General features: G+C 42.8%; 2 protein-coding genes and 1 non-coding gene across 10 annotated transcripts in view; 1 reads left to right on the top strand and 2 right to left on the bottom strand.

Moving 5' to 3' along the window:
• Window positions 1-256: 256 nt before the first annotated feature.
• ZNF233 (zinc finger protein 233) lies at window positions 257-7703 on the bottom strand. The gene is given in 5 exon segments (XM_029241553.1): window positions 257-925; window positions 928-2667; window positions 4016-4111; window positions 4650-4776; window positions 7643-7703. Coding segments are annotated over 5 exon segments (2007 nt in total). The 5' UTR covers window positions 7658-7703; the 3' UTR covers window positions 257-896.
• Window positions 7704-11122: 3419 nt separating this feature from the next.
• TRNAG-CCC lies at window positions 11123-11195 on the top strand. The gene has a single exon. It is a non-coding gene; the product is annotated as a tRNA-Gly (tRNA).
• A 6212-nt stretch (window positions 11196-17407) lies between these two features.
• Window positions 17408-22189, bottom strand: part of ZNF227 (zinc finger protein 227) — a 42781-nt gene continuing 37999 nt past the window's right edge. For all 8 annotated transcript variants that reach the window (XM_029241342.1, XM_029241350.1, XM_029241332.1 and 5 more), the window contains one exon: window positions 17408-21213. In XM_029241342.1, the coding sequence (XP_029097175.1) occupies window positions 19151-21213 (2063 nt within the window). In that variant the 3' untranslated portion in view covers window positions 17408-19150. The remainder of the gene's footprint in view (window positions 21214-22189) is intronic.

The following is a 22189-nucleotide window of genomic DNA, read 5'->3' as shown; positions in this document are numbered from 1 at the left end:
TTTGTAGACCCCTTGACAGGAAGCTTTATGGAATGAAAACCAAGTTTTTCTTTTTCCATTCAGTCTTTTTCTGTCACCAAAGACCCAACAAAAGAAAAATAGTGAAACTTACACTATACACAACTGATGGTACACTGTCCAGAGAAAGTCTTAAATGATGCGATAAAAAATCGAGCCCTTTACTGCTTGAAAAGTGGAGCTGAGCAGGATAGGAGCCAATGGCAAAAATCTAACACTCAAATTGTAGACTGCATGATTTAACATATTTTTATTAAATTATCATTTCCTTGAATTAATTTTTAAGGTTTCTTCCAAGAATCCTTTTCCTAGTACAATTTATCGTGACTACTTGGGATTGAGCTAACATTTTCAAATGTTTGTCCTATTCCTCTCCTTCAAGTGAGACAAAGTCCAGGGCACCTGCTCTGTTTGGCACTGGTTCCAGGTCATGGTCATACAAGCAGTAAACAGACCTCTTGCCCCCATGGAGCTTACATTCTAGTGGACATGGATTTTGTCATGTCCATCATTATACTTTTCCTGAAGTCCTGATGGTACTTCTCATTTTTAAAGCTTCTCCCCCACGTAGATTCTATTGAATGTAAAGGTTCTGACTGAAACCTACTGCACCATCCTTACAAGGTTTCTCTGCTGTGCATTCTCTTGAGAATTGTGACATTTTGGGCTCTGCTGGACACACTGGCCATACTCATACAACAAATAGGTCTCCTCCAATGGAATTCGGATGACTGTAAAAAAAAGCAGCTCCCTCCTGAATGCTTAAAATACAACATTTTATAAACAGCCCCTGTTGTGGGCGTTTTCTGATGAAAATGAGAAGTCTAAATTCTGAAGAACACTTTTATCACACTCTGCATGTACTGGATTGATCACCACTATGGACTCTCTGATGAACCTGAAGACATGAACTCTTGCTAAAGCCCTTACCACAGTCAAAACATTTGTAGGGTTTCTCTCCTGTATGGACCCTCCGATGGGCTTGAAGATGGGAGGTCTGACTGAAGCTCTTCCCACACATGCCACACTTATAGGGTTTCTCTCCCGTGTGGATCCTCTGATGAACGTGAAGGTACGAGTTCCAGATGAAGCCTTTCCCACATTCTTCACACTTGTAGGGTTTCTCCCCTGTATGGACTCTCTGATGGGCTTGAAGATGGGAGCTCCAACTGAAACCCTTCCCACACACATCGCACGTGTACGGTTTCTCTCCAGTGTGGACCCGCTGGTGGTCTTGAAGATGTGAGCTCTGACTGAAGCCTTTCCCACATGTGTCACATCTGTAGGGCTTCTCTCCTGTGTGGACTCTCTGATGGGCCTGAAGATGGGAAATCTGACTGAAATCCTTCCCACATGTGTCACATCTGTAGGGTTTCTCTCCCGTGTGGACTCTCTGATGGGCCTGAAGGTGGGAATTCCGGCTGAAGCTCTTATTACACACATCACATTGGTAGGGTTTCTCGCCGGTGTGGATTCTCTGATGGGCTTGAAGGTTGGAGGCCTTACTGAAGTCTTTCCCACATACCTTGCATTTATATGGTTTTTCTCCAGTGTGAACTCTCTGAAGAGGACCAGAGCTCTGACTGAATATCCTGTCATATGCCTTCCATTTGGACGTTTTGCCTTGAGGGTAGGCTGTCTGACGGGCTTGAATTTGTGATGTCTCATTGAAGCCTTTACCACACAGCTCACATTTCCAGGATTTCTCGCCAGTGTTGTCTACACAGTGACTGTTGAGGTCTAAGCTATGACTGGAGCCCTTCCCACACCTGCCACTCCTACACAGATTCTCCCCCGGGTGAATGGGCTCATGAGTGGGAAGGGAGGAGTTCTGATTGAAGCTCTCAGCAGCACACACCCCAGATCTGTAGGGTTTCTCCCCTGGGTTGACTCTCTGATGGGTCTCCGGATGTGAGCTCTGACCCAAGTCCACCCCACACTCATCATTCCCACTGTGTTTCCCTCCTCTGTGAACACTGTAATGAATGTGAAACACTGAGTTATACGTGGTGCCCTTCCCACACTCACTACACACGTGGGGCTTCTCTCCTACACGCAACTGCTGATGAAGTTCAACATCATAGCCAAGGCTGACACCTTTTCCAGTCTCATCAGAGGTCTGCTCTCCTGAGTGGATGATACTATGCTGGGATGTGTTCTTCACAAAGTCTTTTCCATGATCATTGTGGCCACAAGCCTTCTCGCTTTTGTGTACTTCCTGATTGCCATGGTGATGAGAGATCCTTCTCATGACACAGTGATCACACTGACACAGTTTATCTTTTATGTCAATTTGCTGACACCTACTCTGATAATTCTGTGACTCTCTCAGATACATTTTTCTCCAGAAATCCCAGGATGTCTGAGTTGGAGACTCTTGATTTTTGATACTTGTGGAACTCTCTCCTTGAAGCTTTCCTACATAGTTCTCATCTTCAGGAAGCTGAGTAGATTCTCCTGACCACGCCTCACAGGAGGAATCATCTTGTTTTGGCAACTTCTTGCCTTGCAGATTTATTATTGAGTCCTGAGTTCTGGTTAATTTACTTGTAAACTGTTCCCATATCTGCCAGCACATAAGGCCTTCATGTAAAAGCTGTCTTAATCCTGCTTCTTGAAGCGTCTCTATCTCATTTTGGTTCCCATGTCCTGGAAGGATAAAGAGAATTCAGAGATGAAAGTGAGGACAAGTTCAGGGACAAAAAAATATTTCACAGGTCGACTGTGCTGGGAGACCCTATTCAACCAGTGGAGAGTTCAGCTGGACTCTGTCTTTGTTTTTTCATGCTTACGGAAACAAAGAGCTGATAAGTAGTAGCCTCCTATTCACTACGTGTTAATGAGACTCATTTAGAACTAATGTACCAAGACTTATGTATGAGGTCAAAATTAGAAATACAGTGCTACCGAGCAGGGGACTTGCTCAGCAAAAGTGAAAAGAAAAGATTTGCAAAGGGAAACATCTCCTCTGTCCTGATAATGAACCCATGAGATGATAACTTTATTTCCTTAATTCAGCCATTATATGCACATGTTAATACATAAGCTAGATTTGAGAGAATTCCTCTTTATTTCAATGATGTCCTAATATATAATATTCAACTAGTGAACATTATAACTGGGAATAAAAACTAGAAAACTTATTCCCTTAACTGACACATCCTATGGGAGTAAAAAATCCTATGATAATTATTGCCACTTAATTTGGCTGAATTTTCTGATAAGCCTGAATGGCTAATATTATCTTCCAGGTTTTGTAGATATGAATCTGCAAATACCAAAAGTCGCTGTGGTAGCCAGCATCCAAGACAATCTCCAGGAGGTATCCACACCCTATTGAAGTCCCCTCCACAACCTTTCAGGATTGGCCTGCAAAGCCAACAGGATATGGCAGACGTGATGGTATGTCACTTCCAAGGTTATGTCATAAAAGACACTTTGATTTCTGCCTTCTACTCCCTTGGGTGTAACTAGCTTGGGGAAACCAGCTGCCACGTTTTGAGGACATTCAGGCAGCCCTAAGGAGAGGCCTGTTTGGCAAAGAACTGAGGCCTCCTGCCAACAGCCAGGGAAGAACTGAGGCCTCCTGTCAACAACCCTGTGAATGAGCCCATCTTGGAAGCACATCCCTTGAGGCCCATCAAGCCTTCAGAGGATTGCAGCTCATGCAGACTCCTTGAGATCTTATGAGATCATGAGCCAGAACTACCCTAAGCTGCCCCCAGATTCCTGACTCACAGAAACTATAATGCCTGTAGCTCTAAACTGCAAAGTTTAAGAGCAATTTGTTATACAGCAATTGATGGCTAATACAAGTACCATAGAAATTAAAATTAGATTAGGCATTCATCAGAAGATTAACAGTGTTCTGAAATAATCCTTTCATCATACTGATATATTCTCCACTCATGAGCTTTCTGCAGGAGGAGTGGGCAGTGAGATCCACTTAGCACCATTCTCTGTGATCTGCAAGGACTCAGACCTGCATGGTTCTCACCTGAACACCCTGCTCCTTGGGCTTCTGGCTCCATCACCCAAAGCTTCTTTTTTCTCCCCAGCTGTAGTATCATATCTAATTTGAAAGGTAGATATCCTGTGAAAAAGAAATGGCACATGTGTAAGGTGAGTACACTAAAGGCAAAATTTTTAATTCCAATTCTACAATCTTCATGCACTGTAAGTAGTATTTTTCCAAATTCTGATCAGGACCTGTTGTACTAAATACCTCTTATGCTGTGATCTGGTAGACAAATACACAGATGTACATCACCGAATCGAGGGATCGAATGACTCAATCCTAACCACTATCTACTTTTATCACATCTCCTTTCCTGTCTTTAACTCACAATTTCTGTTGCACTATATGCAGTTCCTGACAAGAAGCTATGCTATTCCGTCCTATTTCATTAAATGCAATAATGACGCAATTTGCTAATTGACTTTAAAACCCCACCAAGATGTTGCAACTACAATTTGAGAAAATAGACAAGGTAGAGATGAGATGTCCCACTGGGATGAGGAAATTCAGGGCCCCAGATTCAGGGAAGCATTTCAAGAGCCCCAAGTCTTAAACGTTTGAAACCAAGGCTCTTCTGAGGGTTGACAGTGAGTCACAGGGTGCCCGTCCTCACCCACTGAGACCAGGTTCCGGAAGTTCTCCAGCATCACGTCTTGGTACAGCTTCCTCTGAGTGGAGTCCAGCAGCCCCAGCTCCTCCTTGGTGAAGGTCACAGCCACGTCCTTGAAGGACACTGGCTCCTACGACATCAAGCACACACACAGCCTCAATCTTATGATCAGTGGCCACTGGGAGAGGGACGGCACTTAGTGGGTGGAGAGGGTGGGTGGGAAGTTGTTCTAGATCCTGGGGACCTTGAGTCTACCTTATGTAGTTTCCTTCTCTTCTCCAGTCCGCATGTCAATGCCACATGCTAAATACTGAAATATATTTATGATCATTGACTTTTTTTTTTTTTTTGGCCATGCCTCACGGCACGCAGGATGTAGGATCTTAGTTCCCTGACCAGGGATGGAACCTGTGCCCCCTGCAGTGGAAGTGCAGAGTCCTAACCACTGGACCACTGGGGAATTCCCTTATGATAGTTGCTTTAAAATCCTGATCAGATGGATGAAACTTGAAGACATTATGCTAAGTGAAGCCAGCCAGTCACAAAAGGATTATGTGTATGATTCCACTTATATGAGATACCCAGAGTAGTCACATATATAGAGACAGGAAGTAAAGTGATGTTTGCAAGAGACTGGGGGGTGTGGGGGATAGGGAACTACTGTTTAATGGGTATGAAATTCCACTTTGAGAAGATGAAAACAGTTCTGGAGATGTGTGGTGGTGATGGTTGCACAACAGTGTGAATGTACTTAATACCACTGAACTGTACACTTAAAAATAGTTTGAATGGTAAATTTTATGTTATGTGTATATATATATATATATATATATATATATATATATATAAATTGTTTTATTTTTGGCTGCACTGGGTCTTAGTTGTGGCACATGGGATCTTTAGTTGCGGCATGCAGGCTCTTACTTGCGGCATGCAGGTAGGATCTGCTTCCCCAACCAGGGATTGAGCCCGGGCCCCCTGCAATGGGAGCATGGAGTCTTACTCACTGGACCGCCAGGGAAGTCCCTGTTATGTATATTTTACCACAATAAAAGATGTCCACCAAGAGGTGAATGAATAACCAAATTGTGGTATATCCATGCAATGAAATACTATGCAGCAATAAAAAGGAACAAATTATTGACCTGTATTCAAAAACATTCTGATGAACAAATGAAGCCAGACACAAGAAGAGCATATACTGTATAATTCCATTAATGTGAAACTCAAGAAACGATGAATCTGATCTGGAGTGACATAAAGTAAATCAGTTATTGCCTACAGCCAGGGATGTGGGATTGGGATTAACTGGGGCACCAGGTAACCTTTTTGGTGATGGAAATGATCTACATCTAGATTGTGGCAGTGGTCACGTGGGTATGTATATTTGTCAAAATTGATCAAATACATTTTTATATGTATATTACATGTAAATTTCACCTCAAAAATGATTTTAAAAGACAAAATTAGGAAAACAAATCGACAAATCACAGAATGGAAAAAAAATATAGTACGTATATCTAACAAAGGACTTGAACTCACAAAACATAAAGAACTCCTCAATAATAAAAAGTAGAAGCCACATTTTTAAATGGGCAGATGACTTTAACAAACTTTTCATAAAGGATAGGCCAATTGCAAAAACCCATGAAAAAGTATTCAATGTCATGTATCATGAGGGAAATACAAATTACAGTCACGGTGAGATGTCATTTCATTAGAATGGCTAAAATAAAAAAGATCTACAACACCAAATGGCAGCAAAGAGGTAGAACGAACTGGAACTTTCATGCACCGCTGATAAGTTGTTAAATGGTACAAGCACTGTGGAAAACAGTTTATATTCATCTACCACTTCTAGATGTTTACCCAAGAGATATGAAAACATATGTCCTCAAGACCTGCGCAGAATGCTCATGGGAGCTTTATGCATTAACAATTAAAAGCTGCAAACAACTCAAAGGTCCTTCAAAAGGATAAGCAAACTGATATATTCATAAAATGGAATATAATAAAAAAGGAATGAATTACTGACACCTGCAACAGCACAGATGAATCTCAAAAACTTTATGCGGGGTGAAAGAAGCCAGACACAAGAGTACATACACTATGATTTCACTGATTATATTTAATTTGAAAACAAGTAAATCTAGTGATATGATGACAGATCAGAACAGTAGATGCCTCCCGGGGGTAAGAAACTGTCTTGAAAGAGACATGAGAGAAACTTTTGGGGTAATGTAGGTAATGTAAATGTTCTATTTCTTGTTTTGTGTAGTGGGTTAATGCAATTATAAAACTTGCAAAATGGGGTATACAACTGTCATTGACCTGTAATTTTTGTAAGTAAATTATATTCCATTTTTTAAAGCCCTATGCAAAAATGTTATGAATCAAAGCAAAACTTAGTCAGAGGTACAGCAGTCTGTATGCTTAACTGTAGCTTCTGAAATGTTAGACAAAAAATAGAAAGCCTTCTCAGACAATACACAGAAGAATGCTGAGTCATAAAAACTCAAGTGTTAACATTAAGTGAAAAAATAAAATTGAAAATTACACATATACTGTGATTATAATTATATTAAGTATAACTGATTCACAAGCAGTGTAGTAGTTTGGGTTTTCAAAATTTCTTGATATCTATGGATTTCTGTACTCTTATTTTTGAAACGAAAATGATAAAATAAAACAAACCAAAACCAAAAATAAAAACTAGAACCAATAAAAAAGCAAGTACCTGGGACTTCCCTGGTGGTCCAGTGGTTAGAACTCAGCATTTTTACTGCAGTGGGCTCGGGTTTTATCCTTGGTCAGGGAACTAAGATCTCGCAAGCCACGCATGGCACAGCCAAAAAAAAAAAAAAAAAAAAAGGCAAGTACCTGGCATATAACGAACACATGTTTTCTTCCTTTACCCTTCCCATGGGAGAGAAAAAAAGTATGTATCTAATCTTTGAGAAAAGAGATGTAATTTTAAGAGATAAAACTCAACTCACCTGGAACTTGGTCATTTTCTCCAGCCCCTTCTGGGGAAGGGCAGAGTCCCGGGAAGACACAACTGGCAAAGGAGAAGGAAGCCATGAGACGTAGGTCCAAGCCCAAGTGGTGGCTCTGTGTGAATCACTAGCCCCCCAGCCAGGGGCTCCTGTGCAGTGAACAATCTGCTCAAGTCTAAGCAGTGAGGCTCACACAAGAGTCCCTTGTGGTGGCTCCCAGGGTTCAGGGTCATCGTCCTCGCCCTGGGTATCAGGGGAAATGAAAGGCAGTGGAATGTACCAGTATGAGAGTGCACTCTGGGCCAACAGGTCTGGGGTCAATCCGGGTACTGCTACTGTGACATAATATACTGGTTTCCGCCCCCAGCTCCTGACACGGGGCTCCTGAAATCCTTGTAATTTCCTGGTTGCTAGGAGTGTCTTTTGTTCTAATGAGGTGACTCTTGGGGGGGCTCCTGGATGGGGACTGGTCAGCAGAAAGGTCAAAGCTTGATTAGATGGCTTGGAATGTTCAGCTGCAACCCCTACTGTCCAGGGAGGGGAGAGGGGCTGGAAATGGAGTTAAGAGTTCATCACGCCCAAGTGAGGAAGCCTCCATAAAATCCCAATAGTATGGGGTTCGCCTTATGTCATATCATTTAACAAACTAGCAAATGTTAAGCGTTTCTCTGAGTTCTGTGAGCTGCACCAGCAAATAACTGACTCCAAAGTGGAAGAGTCTTGCAAACCTCTGATTTGCAGCCAAGTCAGACAGAAGTTGTGGGTAACCTGGGGGCCTTCTACTTGCAAACGGCATCTGAGGTGGGGGAGGGCGATCTCGTGGGACTGAGCCCTTAACCTGTGGGATCTGAAGCTATCTCCAGGAAAAGAGTGTCTGAATTGAGCTAAGTTGTAGGGCACCCAGCTGGTAAAGTAGAATTAATTGCTCGGTGTGGGGAAAAACCCACCCACATCTGGTGTCAGAAACGTTGTGAAGGTGCTAGGAGTGTGAGAATAGAGAGGAACACAGGAGGAAGACTGAATTGTTCTTACAGAGCTACTAACGCTGCTTAAGTTAATTAACCTCCCTCTGCCTCAAATCTGTCACCTGCAAAATGAGAACAGTGCTTCCTTACAGGATTGCTCAAATGTGCAAGTCAAACGTGTGAATAGATGGAAACTTATAACTGATTCCACTTCAGAAAAGCAGGTAAATATTATACATCACAAAACTGCTCTTGCAGTGGCTTCTCTTGTTGGGGACCACGGGCTCTAGGCACGTGGGCTTCAGTAGTTGTGGCATGCGGGCTCAGTAGTTGTGGCTCGCAGGCTCTAGAGCACAGGCTCAGTAGTTGTGGTGCATGGGCTTAGTTGCTCCACGGCATGTGGGATCTTCCTGGACCAGGGCTTGAACCTGTGTCCCCTGCATTGGCAGGCGGATTCTTAACCACTGTGCCACCAGGGAAGCCCCAAGGGGTCTTTTTTAACATCCATATTTCACCTTTATCTCTGATAAGTCCATAGTTCTGATTGGCTATATTACTTAATAATTTCTGGCCCTGTAATGATGATTCATTGATACCAGTATCTGGTTTTGTAAAAAGTATAAATACTTGTGAGTTTTCTTCATGCAGCCAGAAGAGTCTCAATGGCACATCCCCCTCTGCCATGCTGACTGTAGTAAAGAAAAACTACTTTTTTTTTTTTTGCTGTACGCGGGCCTCTCACTGTTGTGGCCTCTCCCGTTGCGGAGCACAGGCTCCGGACGCGCAGGCCCAGCGGCCATGGCTCAGGGGCCCAGCTGCTCCGCGGCATGTGGGATCTTCCCGGACCGGGGCACGAACCCGTGTCCCCTGCATCAGCAGGCAGATTCTCAACCACTGCGCCACCAGGGAAGCCCAGAAAAACTATTTTAAAATATGACCGCTAGTTTTTTTTTCATTTTAAACAAAAGTCCGACAGAATGTCTCAATGAACAATACTGTAGTGGCCATAACAGATCCTAACTTATAAGGGTGCTTTGGGGATTAACTGAGCAAGTCCAATAGCCCCGAACAGGCAAGTCCATCCAGACAGAAAGTAAATTAGTGGCTGCCAGGGGCTGAGAGGGCAGCAAGTGAGAAGTGACAGCTCAGGGGCATGGGGTTTCTTTTGGGGATGAGGAAAATGTTCTGGAATTAGCCAGTGGTGATGGCTGTACAACCTTGTGAATATACTAAAAACCAGTGAGTTGTATACTTTAAGGGTGACTAAAGCATACTTTAGTATACTAAAGGGTGACTCTTACGATATGTGAATTATATCTCAAGATAAAAAATAGGGGGGAAAAAAGCCTTGGCTCAGTACCTGGCGCATAACACAAGCTCTCAGTAAGTGATGGTATGATTATTGCTCCCATTTAATGGATGAGGAAGCTGAGGACTCATGAGATTAAGTTACTGATAATCACAGAGCTGGTGAGGACTGACTAACCTGAAATCCAACTCTGACTCCGGAGCTCGTGCTCTTTATCTAGTCACTGTGTCTCTAATCACAAACACACAGAAGAGATGGGAGGGGTGTCCTTGGGGAGGAGAGAAAGGGGAGTTGGAGGGTACACACTCTGCTGAAAGTGACCTGCTGAGCGATATGGAGCCAGGGCATCAGGATTCTACCGACTCTTCTGACAGCTCTTTGCGTCTATTTCCACATCTATACAACGGGGATAAGGAGAATATCGAGCTTATAGGGGTGACAAGAGGTTTCAGTGAATACGTGCGAAGAAGCGTTAAATGTATGATAGCGCCTCATGTTCGTGGGTCCTGCTGCTTTAGGCAGAAGCACTCCCGTAGGGATGAGAGCAATGTATCTTCTCCCCAAAGCTTGGAAGGCAGATCATTCATAACCCCCAACTCCCTTGCGCTGGCCCTATATTTGCTGCACTCTCCTGCTCTGCTCTGCTCAGCAACACGGTTCTGCAAGCAGACCTGACATTTCGCCATATTTAGAAGGAGAAAGCAAGTGGGGTCTGGGGTGCCTGCCTCAGCTCTGCTCGCCTCTCACCCTTCAAATCCCAGTCCCCAGAAGTCTTCTACCGCCTGCGGGCGGTCGAGGGGATGGTGAGCGGTGAAGCATCTGTTTTACTTCTGAGATGATTAACACACTTTTTAAATCCCAACGCCTAGAATATAATGAGTGCTCAAAACACATGGAATCAAAGGATGACCGAAGACACACTTTGTCGGGCAAGGATCAGACTGGTGCATCTCAGAGGTTCCTCTGAGCTGTAAAATTCTGAGGCTGTTTCTGATTGGGAGGAGGAGAGGATGAATTGTATCTTCCAATTTTTTCCTCTGGGTTTCTTTTCTTTTTTTTTTTGGCCATGCCACACGCCTTGCGGGATCTTAGTTCCCCACCAGGGATTGAACCTGTGCCCCGTGCAAGTGGAAGCGCGGAGTCCTAATTACTGGTTTTGCTCAAGCGACACTAAGGTCATTCTTAAAAGTAAAATGCTCAAGAACTTCCCTGGTAGTCCAGCGGTTAAGACTCTGCGCTCCCAATGCAGGGGCCCCAGGTTCGATCCCTGGTCAGGGAACTAGATCCCGTGTACCGCAACTAAGACCCAGCACAGCCAAATAAATAAATAAAAAGTAAAATATTGATAAAAGGAATAATTATGGGCTCTGGATAAGGCAATCCCTATTTATTTATTTATTTTAAAACATTCATTCATTCAACATGATCAGGTATTTACTCAAATGTCACTGTCCTCAGAGTTCTTCCATGGACATGCTTTATATACTTGAAATCCCCTGCTCCACCACTTCCCTTCTTCTCCAGTTCACTGCCCTTTTATATTTAGGGTCATCCCTCTCTATCTTATTAATGTACATCTTATTTTTTTTTTGTCCATGCCTCGCAGCATGTGGGATCTTAGTTCCCCGACCGGGGATCGATCCTGGGCTCCCTGCAGCAGAAGCACAGAGTCTTAACCACTGGACCAACAGGAAGGTCCCTAATGTACATTTTAGTTATTCATCTTGCTTATATCAATCCACATTTTTGCAGTGTAGGCCGCATTGTTTTAGTCTCTTTCTCCAGTGCCTAGAATAGTTCATGGCATGAAGCAGGCACTCAACACAGATTTGTTTAAAAAAAAAAAAAGGTGAATGACTGAGGGGACTTCCCTGGTGGTCCAGGGGTTAGAACTCCATGCTTCCATTGCAGGAGGCGCGAGTTCGATCCCTGGTCAGGGAACTAAGATTCTGTCTGCCACAAGGGGTGGCCAAAAAAAGGTGAATTACTGAATGAATGGTTGATAAAGATACATCCTCTATTATATTAGCTGAGCACTTCATTACTATTCACCAGGATCTTTCATTCATTCATTCAACAAATACTTACTGATTATCTAGCATGTACCAGGCACAATTCTATATATTAAAGATACAGCAGTGGATAAAATCCCTGCTGTCATGAAGCTGATATTATAGTAGAGGATGGGTAATAAGCCAACCAACAGATAAGTATATAATGTGCTAGCCACTGGTAGACACTGCTAAGAAAAATATGGCAGGGAAAACGGGGATGGAGAGAGATGGGGAGGTGCTATTTTAGGAAGGACGGTTTCAATTCTAGTGCTGTAGTTCCTGGGTGAGTGACGTTGTGCACATCAATTATCCTCTTGTGCCTCATTTGTAATAACATGGGGATAATAACAGGGATATTTTGAGGAATAAATGAGTTAATACGTGAAGAGCACTGGAAACTCTGCCTGACTCGTAATAAGCTCCCAATAAACTCCACCAGGTTATTGTTATGACTTTGTGATGAATACAGAAATGGTGCATTACTCCTGGTTTGTTCTAAGTAAATTTGTTTTAGGACATGAAAAGCATTACCAATAACTATATATCGACTTGTAAATACTCTGAAAAGCCGTGGCTTCTGAGTATAGCCAAGAGTGAGTGAGATAAAGGAGAAGTAATACCTATGTGGATCGTTTTTATTGTTTTGTCACTTAATCCATTTTCAGGAATTCAAATAACCATCTCTCAGAGCTGCAGGCCCTTGTAGCCATCTACCAACTGAACACCTGTACCAGCCACAAACACTTAACTGAATAACTTCTCTCTGTAAACCTTGTCACAGTGCTGGGCACACTAGAAAGAATACGACACAGTCCCCACAACATAGGAATCAAGACCGATTGGAAACCATGAGCAAATTAAATTCCAAATGAGAAACAAAATCCATAACCTTCTTTAACTGCAACTCTTTCAAGGGGGCCCCTAGCTTTCTCGCTAGCCACCATTCTCCTAGTTACTATGTGAACACTTTGGAACTGTTAATGTCCTCTCTCTCTCTTGACCTCTCTATATTTACGATAATCTAGTATAAATCCTCTTCACTTAAGGTCTGGATTTTGTATTAAAATACTCAAGCAAAAAAAAAAAAAGGAGGGTGGATTATGTAAGACTGACAAACAGTATACAACAGTTGAAGGTTTGACAAGGGTTGATGGCTATGTGAGAATTCATTATATTATTTTCTGTACGTTTTTGCTAGAAAATGTTCATAATTACAAGTTACCAAATATAAAAGTACTACAAGTACGATAAAATTTTTGAGAAGCATAGAAAAACATATATACAAAGAAATAACTAAAGAGAAATACATTAACATGTTTACAGTTATCTCTACATTCTGGATAATTATGGATAATTATTGGCTTTCTTCATCTATTTCTCGTATTTTCTATGAAGAGCACAAATTACTTCTATAATCAGAATATGAATGTAACATCATATAAAATTACAAGAAATTAATTAGGACTTCCCTGGTGGCGCAGTGGTTAAGAATCCGCCTGCCAATGCAGGAGACACAGGTTCAAGCCCTGGTCTGGGAAGATCCCACATGTCACGGAGCAACTAGGCCTGTGAGCCACAACTACTGAGCCTGCGCTCTAGAGCCCAAAAGCCACAACTACTGAGCCCATGTGCCACCACAACTACTGAAGCCCGTGCACCTAGAGCCCGTGCTCCACAACAAGAGAAGCCACCGCAGTGAGAAGCCTGCACACCGCAACGATGAGTAGCCCCTGCTCGCTGCAACTAGGGAAAGTCTGTGCACAGCAACAAAGACCCAACACAGCCAAAAATAAATAAATACATAAATAAAGTAAATTAAAAAAATAATTAAATGAGCACAGCCTTCAGGTCCTCTAAGATCCTAAATTATTACCAAACGACCCTCCCTCCTTCATTCACAGGGGTTATTTACCATGTTAGAACTGAAGGAGAGTGTTACCCAACCGACATGCAGCAAAGCCAGTCTACTGACACCAGGTGGTGGTGAAGTAAAGTATAGCATTTACTGCAGGACGCCAAGCAAGGAGAACAGGCAGCTCATGTTCAAAAGACCCAAACTCTCTGATAGATTTCAGCGAAGGGTTTTTAAAGACAGTGTGAGGGAGGGGATCACAGGTGTGTGATCAGCTCATGCACAATTCTCTGACTGGCTGATGGTGAGGTAACAGGGTGCTGTTTCGGGAATCTCAATCATCAACCTGGTTCCAACACATCTGGGATCTACCTGCTGGTGGTCAGCATGCAGTTAACTTCCTCCACGTGGTGGGGGGTTTAGTATCTGCAAAACAACTCAAGGATGTGGCTCAGGATATTATCTCTAGCCCTTGAGGAGGAACTAAAGGTCCTCCTTGACTTTGTTTTACGGCTAAACTATTATTTTTGTCTTGCTTGACTGTTTTCCTTTGTTTCTGCGTTTTCTCACTTCTCTGACTAAATTTGCTCTTTGGAACTCAGGGAAGGCCTAGGAGACTAAAGCTTTTTTATAAACAAGAGGTGAGGGACACACGGTGGGTAGGGGAGGTCTGTCCCCAAGAAGGCCCCAGAGTGTCCCGCTCAGTTTCAAGAGTATGGCTTAAAGGTCAAGAACACAGGCTGCCTGGATTCAAATTCCCAGTTCTGTCTCTTCTCTGTTGTTTGACTTTGAGAAAATTACTTAAATTCTTCACCTATCAGTGTTCTCATCTGTAAAATATAGATAATAACCACATCTTTGTTATGAAGATTAAGCTAATTAATGCATATAAAGGCTGTAGAAGAGTACCTGGCATTCACTATATTAACAAATTATTATTACTCATTCATCAACACGTCTCATCCAACCTCCCATTTATTCTATAAACATTCGACATTTGCCCAGGAGTAAAAATCTGCTAATGAATGAAGGAGATCTGTTGCCCAACTGAGAGTAGAAATGACACAGCACGATAAATTCTCTCACGTTGGGACAATGTTGCCAGGAGTCATGGGTCATTCCCTCCTCTCTGCAACCTCTTTGAGAAATCAGGGTCGGGAAAGGAAAGATATCATAATCGTGTCTCAGGTCCAGGATAAATCACAGCGGACATCCCCAGGCACCAGCTGGGGGTGAGACCCACTCCTTCCTTTAAAAAAGGTCGTGGGGGGCTTGCCTGGTGGCGCGGTGGTTGAGAGTCCGCCTGCCGATGCAGGGGACACGGGTTCGTGCCCAGGTCCGGGAAGATCCCACATGCCGCGGAGCGGCTGGGCCAGTGAGCCATGGCCGCTGAGCCTGCGCGTCCGGAGCCTGTGCTCCGCAACGGGAGAGGCCACAACAGTGAAAGGCCCGCGTGCCGCAAATAAATAAATAAATAAATAAATAAATAAATAAATAAATAAATAAATAAATAAATAAATAAATAAATAAATAAAATAAAAAAGGTCGTGGGGTCATTAGGAATCCACGAAAAACCCCTCTTCCCGCAGGGGTCAGAGAAGAGCCAGTGGCTCTACAGCTGGAGCTCAGAACCCACCGCGGGCTCACAGAGGCTTTCAAGGACTGAGCGCTTCTCAAAAGAAATAAAAGACTGAGAACGACCGACCGCCTTTTCGCAGGTGCCAGCGACCGGTTCTAAGCATTTTCACATCACGTAAATCTCACCACATGCCTACTAGGGAGGCACTACTATTAACTCCACTTTGCAGACGAGAAATGGAAAAGTGAAATAACTCTACGAAGAGTACATCCCTAAGAGACCGCAGAGCGTGCAGAAAGTAGCGGAGGCGAGGGAAACCGAGCGTCCGGAGACTCTCAAACCCGGAGATCGCGACCCCTGCCCGCCTACAACTCGGGTACGCGCGAACAGCCCCAAACACCGAGGTGACGAAAACCGTCGCCCCTGCCCTCCACGGCTTCTATTCCCCAAGGGCGAGGGTGGCACCTGCGGATTCCACGCCCAGGCAGACTCGGAAGAGACTCGGGTTCTAGGCACTGACTCACCTCCCAGCAGGTACTGATAACCGCGGCCTCTCACTCCTGAAGCGGAAGGGCCCGGACTACACGCCGTTGCTGGACCACACTTCCCAGAATCCCTCAGCGGAACAAGGGCTACTCCTCTTCCCTTCGAGAGCGGAAGTGGCTCCGACTACCCGGCGCTGCTGGACTACACTCCCCAGAATCCTCGGCAAAGTAATGCCACGTTTTTTTTGTTTGCTTTGTTTTGTTTTGTTTTTAAATATAAGCCGGTTCAGTTCAGTCAGTTTGGAGACGCTATTAGCGCTTGATCTTTTTCTTTTCCTTCCTTCCTTCTCTTCTGGAGGGCCTTTTGTTGTTGTTGTTTTAGTTACATTACTAATAAGTGCGACTGAAAAGTAAATGTGGCTGTATAGCAAAGAAAGGCGAAGAGAGGATCTCAAACTCGGTTTATTGCCTTCTTTACTCTCCTTGTGCCTGGATACATGTAGACCCCGACAATGTTTACCTAGCATGAGCTATTCATTCCAAGATGCTAAAGACTCAGGAGAAGGAAAAGTAACCTTTGATCAAGCCACAATATAAATAACGACTTTCCCACTTTTGTTGGTTTTAATTGCTCATTTTGAAATCTGGAGTTTTCCAGCAAACGAAAGAAGATGAATTAGCAAGAAGTGAAGGAAATACCGTACTTTGAAAGAGAAAAGTCTAGAATACAGGCATACCTCGGAGATATCTGGTGTTAGATTCCAGACCATTGCAATAAAGCAAATATCGAAATAAACTTGAGTTGTATGAATTTTTTAGTTTCCCACTGCATATAAGTTTACACTATAATGTAATCTAAGTGTGCAATTACATTATGTTAAATAATGTACACAACTTAATATAAAAATAATGCTGTTGGAAAAATGGCACCAGTAGACTTGACACAGGTTTGCCACAAACCTTCAATTTGTAAAGTTACCATAACAAATAAAATCGCCATAAACACAATAGGAAAATAAGTAAATACAATAGTATGTTTTATTTTTCTTCAGGATGGTCTAAATCAATGAGCCACAATTATTCAAAATGTAGGTGCGTAAGTGGGGTATCCTGCTCAGATAACGGTAACAAATTCAACTTTTTTCAGCTTTATGAGGTATAATTGACAAGTAAAATTGTAATATATTTAAAGTATATGTGATGAATTGATATACATTGTGAAAGGACTCCCACAAGTGAATTAACACATTCATCACTTCACATAGCTAACTCTTTTGGGGGGAGAGAAGTGAGAACCTTTAATATCTACTCTCTTAGCAAATTTAAACTGTACAATACTGCATCATCAATTGTAGTCACCATAGATTAGATCCTCAGACCTTGTTCATCTTAAAGCTGAAAGTTTGTACCCTTTTTATAACCAACCTCCCCCCATTCCCCAGGCAACCACCACCATCACACTACGTTTCTAAGTTTGACCTTTTTTCCCCCTTAGATTCCACATATAACTAATACCATGCATTATTTTTCTTTCTCTTATTTCATTTAGCATATGCCCTACAGTTTTATTCATGTTGTCACAAATATTTCTCCATATGTATTTCCTGTGTACCAGTGGTTAGAATTAGAGGTTCAATTTGATTCAGGTTTATTTTTTTTTGGAAAGCATACTTCATGGGTGGTTCTGTTTGTATCTCCTATTACCCTAACTGGAAGCTGCCAAGACACCTAAAAAGAGAGCAAGATGAGAAAATGTTTTCCAAATATCAAGACTCGTTGCAAAGGTATGGTAACTGAAGCAGTGTGCTATTGGTAAAATTATTGAAAAGTAGACCAATCAAAGGGAATTGAGAGTCAAGACATCCATCTAATCATATACAGATTACTGATTTTCTTCAAAAGTGGCACTGCACAGTAGTGGGGAATAAGGGAAATGTTCAGTAATTGGTATAGGAACAACTGGGTATTCATATGGTGAATAATCAAATTATGTGGAAGGCAAATATAGACCTTTCTTTGAAGATTTGTTAATAAATTGATTTTAATCCTGTCACCTACCAAAAAAATAAAGAAAAAGGAAAGAGAGAGGGAAGGAGGAGGGGGAGAGGGAGAGAGAGAGAGACAACTGCTAAAATTTGAATAACATCTGGAGGTTAGACGTTATGCATCAATATTCAATTTTCCTGAATGCTATACTTGTGCTGTAGATATGTAAGTAAATATCCTTGTTCTTACAGTATTACTTAAGTATTCAGATGCAAAGGCTAAGAAATCTGGAACATACTCATGGTTAAAAAAAAGCATATGTCAATATGTGTGTGCATATATACATGTTCACATAAAGAGAATAATGACTCAAACATGTTAACTGGTGAATCTGAGTACAGGGTACATGAGAGATTTTATATAATTTTTACAATATTTGGAAAGTTTTAAATTATTTCAAAACGAAGTTTAAAGAAATGTAAAAATTTATGTCAAGCAAAATCCCATCATTTAGAGATAAGTAAAAATAAATACTTTTTTGTTCTTTTTTAATGAGATCACACAAAAATTCCATGCTTTGTGTTTTTCCAGGTTAATGTATTCTGGACATCTTCCAACATCCATAGCAACAATTTGCACTGGATAAGTAAATCATAAAATACTTTGGCAACCCAACCGATTATTTCTATGCTTGCTATTATAAACAATAATGCAATGAACATTCCTTTATATACATCTGCGGCAGATATGTATTTACTTCTGAAGATCAAAGGTTCATCTCTGGGGATCTATTCCTTAATTTTAATCCAATGTATCATATGAAATAAAGCAATCATATTACAAATTCCTGGCTACAGGAAATTTTTAGTAATTTTATTCATTTTTCATAGTTTTACAGCTTTAGTAAAAATAATGGTCACTGTAAACAAGTATAAAATGGAAGTTGATGGAAAAATAACCCCAAAGCCCTCCTTGACATCCCCCCTCAAAAAAAAACTAGTTAGTATATGGCAAATATCCTTTTCACACACAGTCTTTAGGCATATATTCACTTTGAGAGATCATTTATGTCACGTGGATCTTACCAAGAGGGTTACAACCTATTTCTCCCGTTACTACGTATGGTTCTATGTCACCATTTTAATGGATTTGCTGGGAAGATTCCATCTGAAGGAATCCCTTTCCACTCTCAATACTTCATAGAGTTTATCAGCAGCATGGACTCTCCAAAACCTTGAAGATGTGCATCCTGACTGAAGTCTAACAGACTTCTCACTTTTAAAGACTCTTGCCAGTGTGGACTTTCTGATGGTATGTAAGCCGTGAACGGTGACTGAAGTCCTTACCACATGTGTCACACTTGTATGGTTTTTCTCCTGTGTGGACCCTCTGGTGGGCGTGAAGCCGAGAACTCTGACTGAAGCCCTTCCCACACTCCTCACATTTAAACAGTTTCTCCCGAGCGTGAACACTCAGATGGACTCTAAGATTGGAGGGGAGACTGAAGGCCTTCCCACACTCCTCACACTTGTGGGGTTTCTCTCCTGTGTGGACCCTCTGGTGATGGCGAAGATTCAGGCTCCGCCCGAAGGCTTTCCCACACTCCTCACATTTGTAAGGCTTTTCACCAGTGTGGCCCCTCTGGTGGTATATAAACTGTGAACTATAACGAAAGCCCTTTCCACACATGTTGCATCTGTAGGGCTTCTCCCCAGTGTGGACCCTCTGATGGGACTGAAGACCAGAGGACTGGCTGAAGCCCTTCCCACAGACACCACACTTGTAGGGTTTCTCGCCCGTGTGGACTCTCTGATGGACCCGGAAATCTATGGCCTGACTGAAGCTCTTATCACACGCCTCACATTTGTAGGGTTTCTCTCCTGAGTGGACTCTCTGATGAGCATGAAGGTTTGATCTCCAACTGAAGCCCTTCCCACACTCCTCACATTTATACGGTTTTTCTCCAGTGTGAATGACTTGGTGCAGTTTAAGATTTGAACTGTAACTGAAGTCCTTACCGCACATGTCGCATCTGTAGGGCTTTTCCCCTGTGTGGACTCTCTGGTGGGTCTGCAGCTTTGACGACTGACTGAAGCCCTTCCCACACGTCTCGCATTTGAATCGTTTCTCCCCAGTGTGGACGTTCTGGTGGACTTGAAGATTGGAAGCCTGACTGAAGCTCTTCCCGCACTCCTTGCATTTGTAGGGTTTCTCTCCCGTGTGGACACGGAAGTGGATGTGAAGATCTGTGTTACGGGTGAAGCCCTTCCCGCACGCCTCACATCTGTACGGTTTCTCTCCAGTGTGGACCCTCCGGTGGCATATCAAAGGGGAATTGTGACTGAACCCCTTGCCGCAGACATCGCATTTGTAGGGTTTCTCCCCGGTGTGGACCCTCTGATGTATGTGATAATGCGCAGCCTGTGTGAAGCCCTTCCCACACTCCTCACACTTATAGGGTTTCTCACCCCTGTGGACCCTCTGGTGAACACGAAGGTTAACGCTCCAGCCAAAGCCCTTCCCGCACTCATCGCACTTGTACGGTTTCTCTTCGGTGTGGACTCTCTGATGGCACTGAAAATTTGAACTTTGGCTAAAGCATTTACCGCACTCCTCGCATTTGTAAGGCTTCTCCCCTGTGTGTGTCCTATAGTGGATGATAAGGCCTGTGCTGCTACTGAATCCCTTGCCACAACTGTCACACCTATAGGACTTCTCTCCCGTGTGATTAGATTGACGGGGATGAAAGGAGTTCCTATTGAAACCATCGCCAGATTCACGACATTTATCGACTTTTCCTCGCGGGTGAATTCTTTGATGACTTTGCAGATGGGAGCATTTCTCTCCCAGGTGAACCCTCGGATGAATTGGGAGCACTTCGCTATCACTGAAGCTTTTCCCACACTCTCTACAGGGATACAGTGTGTCTCCTTTGCAGGGTTTCTCTTCTGTGTCAGTTGTAACAGGATCACTCAGGGGTGATTTCTTCATGAAGGCTTCACATATACATGGGTTGTTTTTCCCGTTCATTTGCTTACCTCTACTCTGATTCCCTGACTCACTAACATACATATTCCCACAGGAATCCTGGGTTCTCGAAATCAAAAACTCTTGATTTTCAAGGTAACTGGAACTATCGCCTTTGTGGTTCATCATATGGTTCTCATTTTCAGAAACCTTTAGAGAATCACCTTGTAGGAAATGGGAAGTCCTCCTCTGAAGACAGCACGTTGAATCACTTGCGACCTGTTTCCAGATTTGCCAGCAAGACGGCTCTTCCCGTGAAAGGTATTTTAATGTGACTTTTCCAAGAGTCTCCACCTCATCGGGATTCTTGCTGCCTAAAAGAAAAAGCGATATTCAGAGGTGAGGACAAGTAAATGCTTTGTTCAGAAACATCGGGATTTCACACTCAGGGATAAGGCCTTAAAAAAACCAGGGAAAGGGTCATGTCTGTACCACACCACTTATCCTTTTGTTATGTTTTTTCGTGTAAGTGGAAGCGAAGAACAGGGTCAAGAGACTTTTCTGTAAATGTGACTTATTTAGAACCACAGGTCTAACGGTTTAATAGAAGAACCGTAGGTTTGAAATCGGATGGCTGCAGGGCAACAAAGACAACCACCTTCCAACCTACAGCAACGTCAATTAAAAGCCTAATCACTTGTTCCTTAGCAGGCTTATGACAAGTGGGCTTCTACTGAATTAGGTTAGGAAAGCACAGACTGTAGACATTAAACAGTACTTTAGGTCCTGGTAGATATGATCTTCTAAGAGTAAATTTGGGAAGCGGTTGGGATAATAACATTCATTTTTCTAAGCCTGGGAGTGACTCTGGTCTCTGTAAAAAGAAGGGGGAAAGGGAAAACTAACCTTGGACAGCTGAGAAAGAACCTGGGAGGAGAAGAAAGAGAACAGATTCTCAAAGGCAACTCTGAATGGAGGAGAGGGAGAGTTATGTTCAGCTTGGAAAGCTTTTGCCCAGGAAGCTGCGAACCTTGCTTTTTCTCTCATTCCCTTCGGGTCTCTCTGCTCAAATGTCACTCAACTGGGTGAGGCCTTCCTATCACCCATATAAAATAATTCCTCCCACCCCAACACACCTTCCACTCTTCCCATCTGCCTTACTCTGCTTTCTTTTCCCCCATGGCACTTATTATTTGATTTACTATGTACTTCTTAATTTTTTCCTGCCCATTTAGAAGAACTAGGATGTAACAATCATGAGGAAAACAAGCACTTTGATTTCTTCATTGTTTCATCCCCACTGTAACAGAATTTCTCAAATTGCGGGCATATACTCGTGAACTGTGAAAT

Source organism: Monodon monoceros, unplaced genomic scaffold (genome assembly GCF_005190385.1).
Source record: "Monodon monoceros isolate NGI ecotype Baffin Bay Population unplaced genomic scaffold, NGI_Narwhal_1 Super_Scaffold_10, whole genome shotgun sequence".
Lineage (NCBI taxonomy): Eukaryota > Metazoa > Chordata > Mammalia > Artiodactyla > Monodontidae > Monodon > Monodon monoceros.
This window is presented reverse-complemented; position numbering and strand designations above follow the sequence as displayed.